Source organism: Phyllobates terribilis, unplaced genomic scaffold (genome assembly GCF_046119375.1).
Source record: "Phyllobates terribilis strain yellow unplaced genomic scaffold, ASM4611937v1 Scaffold_2__4_contigs__length_985480577, whole genome shotgun sequence".
Taxonomy (NCBI): domain Eukaryota; kingdom Metazoa; phylum Chordata; class Amphibia; order Anura; family Dendrobatidae; genus Phyllobates; species Phyllobates terribilis.
This window is the reverse complement of record NW_027362762.1, coordinates 813,915,523-813,924,280: the sequence shown is the minus strand read 5'-3', so window position 1 is coordinate 813,924,280 and position 8,758 is coordinate 813,915,523. Positions and strand designations below refer to the sequence as shown.

Below are 8,758 nucleotides of genomic sequence, written 5' to 3'. Positions count from 1 at the left end.
TATGCCGCTTTCACATGGAGAAGCAAAAACCTGGTAAATTCTCTTTAAACTTTTTCCAGTGCTCCCCAGTATACACAGGCTTGCAGATATGCATTCATCCAACGATCACGGCTCATTTCTAAATTATAACAAAGCGCTTAATGTAATGAACTGAGCAGGAAACGAGTAAGAATGTTACAATCGAATGATGAAAGTTATGATCCGGACAATAGGAGTACGTGGTTCCTTCTGTTTTAATATTAATAAAGGCAAACACTTGTTTTCATATAAACTGTACTGTACATGTGCCAAACCCAGACAAAGTCTCCCTTTATACAAGATCACAAGCGGACATTGAATATCTAGAAAAGGGAAAGTCAGTACAAAAAAAAAATGCAATTAATTTTCTCTGACGGTTGGATACCTATGTCGGCAGAAAAGATTAAAATAAAATAAAAATTACTTCCGTGAGGGAGGAGAACATAGGAATCTTCCAATCTCTATCAGTCCTTGCTGGTAACATTTACATATAGGGAGGCAGGTAAAGTTGGGGATGCTGGTGATTCTATTAGGGTATTATCCAGCTTCAGAGACACCTCCCTATGGGGATCTGGGGCACACTTACAAATAGTTGGCATGAAATCTCTAAATACTATAGGTGGTATGTGGAGTGCAGACACCCTTAAAAACACAATGAAGAGTCCCGGAGTCGATTGCCCGTAATGCAGCAGTATAAGAGGTCATGATTTGTAGAACCCACAGCTCTGAATATCAGTTCTTGTGTTGCTCTCTGGCTGGACACCCCCAGTAAGTGCCTTTAACAGAAGTGTGCACAGCTTCCACACCAACAAAGATTGAGCTGATGGCGGGTCTACGACTTAACCTTAAGTGATTCAATCAGTAACGATTTCAGAATAGAGAACCCAGTGAGGGTCTTCAATGTTAGAGTGATTGAGGGTCACATGGGCGCAGCACACGTCCAAGAGGGGAAAGGGGGATAACACCATACATCCGAATCCTCACTGTATCTCCCACACATGATAAGAAAACATGTTTGGTCTCTAAATAGGGGTAAACTTCCAGTTCTCTCTCAACATACAGATCCTATCCCTCTCTGAAATCTGCCCACACTCCCTCCGTTCTATTTACACCCTCTTCCGCTTGCGCTCCCTGCCATTACTTTCTGGCTCTGGAGCCTGGTGCTTGCGATGTCTCCTCTGGTAAGCGTGTCCTGGAAGGTGTTTGCCGAGGAGGTCTTTAACACACTGCTCAGTTTTTTCTAGGCAGGATATTTGCTGGCTTCCCGGCTCGTAGTACAGCTCGGCATTTCCAAATACCATTTTGAGATCATTAAGAAATTCCTGCACGGTCTGATAGTTGCCACAGGAACACTTGCTCTGCATGGTCTGGAAGTCCATAGGTGTAGCTACTACCTTCAGATAACCCTCATCGTCATCGGTATTCACTGGCTCTCTGAATGACAAAATTAGAAGAAAGTCTTAAAAAGGCACGTCATCTAAATTACTACTGTGAGCTGGAGCTAAGAAAAAGTCTACAGGGCAAAAGAGAAGTGCATTCATCTCATTTTCTTTGAGGGTTTTTTTTTTGTTTTCTTTTTCAATGTGTTTGAGTCTACAAGGAAATTTTTATTTCCCAATGAAATTACATAGGGCCGGAAATGCATATCAGATTTTGATGATCCACAGGTGGATAAAGCAGGAAGGAAAATGTGTCTTTTCCTACATTTCTCAATCATTTTTAATCCACCTCTGGCTCTGGTCAAAACTTTGCACCACATATTCCAGCATAAAACATTGCTAAAAGATTACAGATAGGTTTAATAAAAATGTGTGTAGTTTGGGGGCCAGTGTTTATGAGAAAGCTACAATTAACATTAGCATTTTCTTAAACCAGAGTATGTTCACTTTCATGAATTGCATCAGTATTTTTAAGTCAAAATAGGAGCCTCCCTTCTGATTTTGGCTTAAAGCACCAGTGTACTTTTTTTTATTGCAGTGCTGGAATTTAAGTTCTCTGCCCCTAGTTCTTATACTCACCAGCGCCGCTCCGGTCGGTCTTCTGCAGGTTGTGACCCGTCAGATCGCTTCAGTGTTTGCTGGAACGAGCTGGAGGTCACAACTCAATGTAAGTCTATGAGGGCCAGAACGGGGCTCTCAGACTTGCATTGAGAGCTTGTGACCGTTGCCTTTGACTTCCAGTCAGAAGTTGCGGTCACAAGATGGCAGTGCCAGCAACCACGGATGGCAGAAGCTGGCAAGTATAAGACTAGGGTCAAGGATCTTAAAATTCGTAGCAACACAACAGCGTTGAAAGGATAATAAAGAGCCATACTGGAGTGGTGCTTTAAAACTACAGGGACAAAACTGACCAAATTTTCTTATGGCTGGTTTACATTAAAATACTATAACTGGAGACAAAAAAAAAAACAAAAAAAAAGTTTAGGGTTCTTTTTAATCTAAACTCCAGAACAAAAGCTTAATTTGTATCATATTGCAATCTTTGCACTTCTAGGTTATATTTAATTCTTTGCAAAGATGCACTCACCTGAAAGGCCAGCTGAACCGATACTTTATCAGCTTACTCAAGATCTCCTCACACTTCTGAAGCTCCTGGTTTTGACGCCTGGAGGTTGGCTTGCTTTGTCGTATCTGGCAGAGAGAAAACCGTAGTAGTAGTACATTAAGAATAGGACCTGGATAAGTAAAGATTCACACTTGCCACCACACAGTGCCACAGTCTATGCGTTAAAAAGTTGTAATGAATAGGCAAAGCCTTCTCTGGTTGGTCTTTACCATTGTCACAATACATTCATTATGACAAGCCGCCCACAGGTCTTTACTCAGGCTGGAGAAAATGCTTGGAACTGGCAGAAAGTGAAATGCTTGGTATATCCGTGCCGATAAGAACAAGAGTTGTAGGGACTGGCAGTCACCCCTGTAACATTGACTGGCACAGATTAGGAAGCTGGTTAAAGACAGAAATAATTTGCTTACTCAAGGTTACTCCATGAAGGAGTTGAAATTAAGTTCCGATCATTTCTATAAAAGAAATTGCAGTGTGTGATTGCTCATTTCCTCCGTTAGCAGTCCGTTCATATGCCTATAACAGCACACATGAGGGCTGTACCTCCTACCAAGTTCATAAGGTCCATCAGACAAAGAACTCAACAAGAAAGCATAGAATTAAATTGATTTTACGTACCACCTCATCTACATCCGCTCCATTCTCCTGTGCAGTGTACTGTCGTGCCGTTTTGGCGGACTGATTTTTTGGTGGACGCCCACGGCGTTTTGGCGGAGTAGGTTTTCTAGGCTTCACTTTAGCTGCTTTGCGAGATCTCACTAAAAAGGAGTCATTAGGTAGCCATATTGAATCTATATTTGATAAGTCACAAGTCTGACAATGTCAGCGACATTTGAAGTAGTGAGAATGTTACCACTAAAACTAAATTCATGACAGTAGATGGAGAGCGGAAAGTTTCCATAGAATTACAATTGATCCTTGTAGACAACTGGGAATGGGAGGAATAGAAGGAGGGAAAAAATATATGTAAGACATTTGTTCCCCACATTATCCCCCTCCTGAATTAATGGCTGGGACACAGCTGCTGCCGGTGAGAGATGAGTAGGCAGCAAAACAAAAAGAGGGCCACACAGCAGGATGTCACAGTTGCCAAGTTAATCATCGAGAACTTAACTGACACAAGGGGGCAAACACGTGTCGTGTTACTACCATGGGTCTAAACAGTGAACTTTAACTCCTTCTGCCTCCCGGTAACTGCATTCTCCACAGGGGCGGCTGTCACAGAAATGCTGATCCTGTTCGATCCCTCTGCTTTCATCTTCATGTCCCACACTCTCATACAAACGTGTCTCTTGTAAATGAAACGACGGCCGACAGCATGCCATGCAGGCGCTCCGTGTGCACGCAGGCCAACTATTCACCATTCTCCAAAAGCCCACAGGATTGCAAAGCTTATTGCTTGCTTTAACTCCTTATCAGCAACACAGGAGCACAAGTATAATCGGAAAGAAGCCCATGAGACTGGTCACCCAGAGCATGTCCAGGAGCACACATACAGCCTATGGCACAAGAAGAGCAGATGTAGCCATACATTCACTGCACTATATGTACTGTCTACATGAAAGCAGCTTCATTCATTCCAGTAACATTTCATTTGCTGGAATATTTTAAAGGAAAGATTGAACACATTTCCTCATGAAAACTTTAGTTACTGATCTCTTACTATGACTTATAAACTACACGTTACTAACAGGGCTGTGGAGTCGGTAAGCCAAACCTGCAAATTAGGCAAGTCAAATTAGGACCATTACACCATGTGCGGAAAATGGCAGGAGTAATAAATAATTTACTATATCTATCTATACACACATTTATATATGTATATATTTATTTGGTCATTTACGGTAAATGCTGGTTTAAGGGTTGCATCATATCTCAAACAAATGCATTGTTGGTTAGACTGTTTTGTATAAGTCCGTCAATACTGTATTATTAAACTCAATAGGTAGTCTCCGGGATGACTCACTGCTGTGGAAATATAGAAGTCATTTCTCTTCATAAAAAGTAATATACACTTACGCCTTAGTCCAACCACCTCTTGCTCATCTTCACTCTCTGCCTCCTCCTCCTCATCCTCCTCTTCCTCATCGTCCTCTTCATCATCTTCCTCCTCATCATTAGTGGAATCCTCAGCATAGTTCCTTTACACAAAGTAAAAGTTATTATTTTTTTTTTATATATATAAAAAAATGAATATAAAACCCGAGAACAAAAAACCAATTTGCATATTCGGCATTAAAAATTACGTGAGAAATCCTTTGTTCACACACAAAACGGTTCTCACTGTGTAGGGCCATTATGTTTATCCATGAGACTGTTGGTCAGGAGACCAAACGTTGGAACGGGAATCGCGGACATGTCACAGACCACAAAATACAGCCACTACACAACTGTGACGAATGTACCATAGTGCAAAGTACCTACAGGGGTTACCTGTTGTAAATGTTCAGTTTCAGTGCTGTAAAGAATTAGTGAAAGATATGGTGCCAGTAACAGTATTCACACACCATGTGGGGGAGGACAAAAACAAACACCTAAACATATTTAAAAGTCTGCAATTACTTGGAAGGCTTTATTACATAAAGGGGTATTCTCAAGTTATTAAATAGCATAAAAATAAGCAAGTTCGCAGTTGACTTGCTCTTTCTATCTGCTACCATTCTCTTGCAGCGAGTGCTTTTCTCTTTTATAGTGTACAGCTCATTTCCATGGAACTTGGTCTAGAGACCCTGGAGAGTGTTGAGCTTTCTCAAGCCCACAGATTTCTATGCAGCAGTCAGCTGCTCACCTCCATCCCCGTCATCTACAGAAAAGATGCAGTTAATAATCTTGCAAAGTCACTATCCTGCAGCTTTCACAACAGATCTAATAATTACGGCTCTCACTGTCCGGAGGTTTGTGCTTGTTCAAATGCCCTGGTAGCTATGTGTAAATACAGTGATCGCAGGGTACACTCCAGAACAATCTACTAAAAGCTGAATGTGTTCCAGCAGAACTTGTGCTGATCTTTATAGTACTAATACTACAGATCTGCTACTCACCAGAGCTGTCACTCAAGGAGAACTAGCCCTGCTAGAAACTAGGAAATAAGGAAACTAAGGAGACTTTACAGCTCTGAGATGCTCAATAGAACTTGAGAATACCCCTTTAAGGGCTTCATTGTAACTACTACAAACTGAGAATTTTGGTAAGTTACCTGCCCCGAGAGCTGCGCCTAAATGTAGCTGGTTGACAAGCAGGGCACAGCCATTCTCCATCAGGTAGGTTTAGCAGCACAGGTCGCAGACAGAAGAGATGGAATGCCTTATTACACTCATCGCAGAGGATCAGCTTGTCATCCTCACCTGGGCAGAGGGAAATGCAAAGTAAAATATTAAAATCGAAAATACACAAAATGCTAATTCATCCTAAAGTGAATAGGATAAGAACTTTTTGACTGCTGGAGGTCTGACGAGTGGGCAATCCCACAGACCACAAGAATAAGCTCTGCAGAGCTCCATCTTAATTGGAGCTGAGGAACACCTGCTCAACCTCTGCTTCAGTCATCGTTAAAAGAGGCTGAAGGCACACAGGCCAAGCATGTGTACCGTATCTCAATACCCCGGTCTCAAGATCCAGAGAACTGTACTCCAGATCACTGTAGGTCCCAGCAATCAGACACCAAGCAATCAGTAAGTTATCCTTACCTTATGGATAAGCGAGACCTTTTCATTCTGGAAATAAGCCTGTTAGGCTGCGTGCCCACTGTGCGTTTTTGCCATGGAATTTCCGCAGCGAAAAGCTTAAAAAACACTTGGTAATACGTGCCCCATGGTCCCCAATGATAATCTGCATGTTCTGAGCACATGCTGCAGAAATTTCCGCTGCGGATTATCATTGCGGAAAAATACGCAGCATGTCCATTATATTTGAGGACACGCAGCGTAATTGCCGCCATTGACTTGCATTGAATCGCTTCATACCCAGATGACTACATGTGCACATGCGAATATTAAGCGATTCAATGTGCGGATGGTACCCGGGTCTGGAGAAGAGGGGACTCTCATCCAGACCCGGGTACCATAGTACCTGTAAAAAAAAAAAAAAGTATTTAAAATAAAAAATATACATTATACTCACCTTCCGATGTCCCCCCGGTCTTTTCTCCAGTGCGTTCTGGCTGCCCAGCGACTCGCGATGGTCTAAAAGGACCTTCCATGACATCATTTAGTCATGTGACAGGTCACGCGACCGCTGACGTCGGCAGTCGCGTGACATGTCACATGACTAAATTATGTCATTAAAGCTCCTTTTAGACCACCGCGAGCCGTACAAGAGACCGGACGCATCGTACAGAAGACTGGGGGCCATTTGAAGGTAAGCATGTTTATTTTTTACCATTTTTATTCTTTTTTTTTTTTTTAACTGTTAACTTGGTCACACTATATAAATCCATGCCAGTTGCATGGATTTATATAGTGTGACCAAGTTGTCAAGCACTTTCCAAGTGATGCTAAAATCGCCTGGAATGCCCTTGTCAATCCGCATGCAGAAATGCATGAAAAAACGCTTGATAAACGCTTCTACCTGGCAAGAAAAACGCATGTACAATCCGCATGCGTTTTTCCTGCCAGGGAGACGTGGAAAAAATCTGCAGCATTTCTGCAGAAATTTTCTGGGAAAAAAAAAAAAAAAAAAGTGTTCCGCAAAGCGATTTAAAATTATACCAAGGCCTGTTACAATACCTTTCTTGCGACAAACTTTACACCGGGCATTTGCAGAGGACATGTCCCACTTGATGCATGCATCCAACATCCCAAGCAGCACGTGCATGCGTGAGAAGGTTTGGGCCTCCTGAATTGCAGTTTTCCATTTCTCCACAGCTGATGCTACCTGTGAGAGAAAGCACATGGCCACAAATAATCTCTCACGTCATGTCACGACATGCACAACACAAAATATAAAAGAGAAAGATCAAAACATTACAATTCCTCTGGCAGAAGGATGACTAAGACCACAAAGCTCTCATGGATAGTCCACTAAACGTGTAGATTATAAACCAGAAAGGTAATCTACAAAAATAAGATTTACAGTGAAATCTAAGGGGATAAGAGAGTTGATAAATATAAGTGCTTCTCACTAAATTAGAATATCAAAAAGTAAATTTCAGTTCAATTCAAAAAGTGAAACTCATTATACTAGATGGTGGCCCGATTCTAAGGCATCGGGTATTCTAGAATATATATGCGGCCGACCGGGCGCGACTAATCAGCGAAGCAGTGTTTAAATGGGTTGTGCACTACTTTAAATTAACCCCCCAATGTATCCCCCCGGGGCCCCTAATGAATTTTGTAATTACGTCATGTTGTCAATTCTGCTTGTGACAACATCGCTGACGACGCACAGCCAGCACGTAATTCCCCCGGATGCAGCTGGATCTTGCTTCCGCTTACATCATGACTATTTTCTGCTGCAGCCTGGGGTCTCCTGTTCCGCGTACCACGGTGAATGACGGGCTGTGGGCGGGGTTATCCCCCGGCTGCATCGCCGCTGACCTCCATGCGGCTACAGTCGGGAGATCAGCGGCTAAGGCCGCTGATCTCCCGACAGCAAGTGTGAAGGGAGGACCGGGGAGCGAGGCTGCTGGTCGGGGTACTTCTGCTGCGAGCAGCCGGGAGGTGACCGGCTAGCACCGGTCATCTCCCGGCTGCGTCGCCACTGATCTCCCGACGGTGGCCTGCATGTTTCAAATCCGGCGCCAATTCGTGGCCGGGCGGCGCCAGTCGCTGAATGGTCGCGGCCGGCTGGCCGTGACCAATCAGAGAAGCGGTGTTTTAAATTTCACGCCAATATCGATCATTGGTCACGGCTGGGAGGGTGCGACCAATCAGCGAAGCGTGTTTCAAATCCGGCGCCAATTCGCAGCCGGACTGCGCCGGAGGACCGTGGAACGGCGCCGGTCGGGGTACTTCTGCTGCCGGCTGCATCGCCGCTGACTTCCGTGCGGCAGATGAGCCGCTAACAGCCACCATCTTGTTTTGAAATCCCGCGTTGCTGATTGGCCGCGGCCGGACCAATCAGCGACGCGGGATTTCCTGGACGGACAGACGGGATAAGCCGATTATATAGTAGATAGATCACGGTTTGTAAGGACTCTATTTCTAGTGTTTATTTCTGTTAACGTTCTGTTAACGTC

At 43.6% G+C, this 8,758-nt stretch overlaps 1 protein-coding gene across 1 annotated transcript in view; it reads right to left on the bottom strand.

Annotated features, from left to right (window-relative positions):
- Positions 1-293: 293 nt before the first annotated feature.
- Positions 294-8,758, bottom strand: part of BAZ1B (bromodomain adjacent to zinc finger domain 1B) — a 41,414-nt gene continuing 32,949 nt past the window's right edge. Inside the window, exons 14-19 of the mRNA XM_073667625.1 lie at positions 7,308-7,455; positions 5,780-5,927; positions 4,603-4,724; positions 3,202-3,341; positions 2,545-2,648; positions 294-1,452 (exon numbers count right to left, since the gene is read on the bottom strand). Of these exons, the coding sequence (XP_073523726.1) occupies positions 1,125-1,452; positions 2,545-2,648; positions 3,202-3,341; positions 4,603-4,724; positions 5,780-5,927; positions 7,308-7,455 (990 nt within the window). The 3' untranslated portion in view covers positions 294-1,124. The remainder of the gene's footprint in view (positions 1,453-2,544; positions 2,649-3,201; positions 3,342-4,602; positions 4,725-5,779; positions 5,928-7,307; positions 7,456-8,758) is intronic.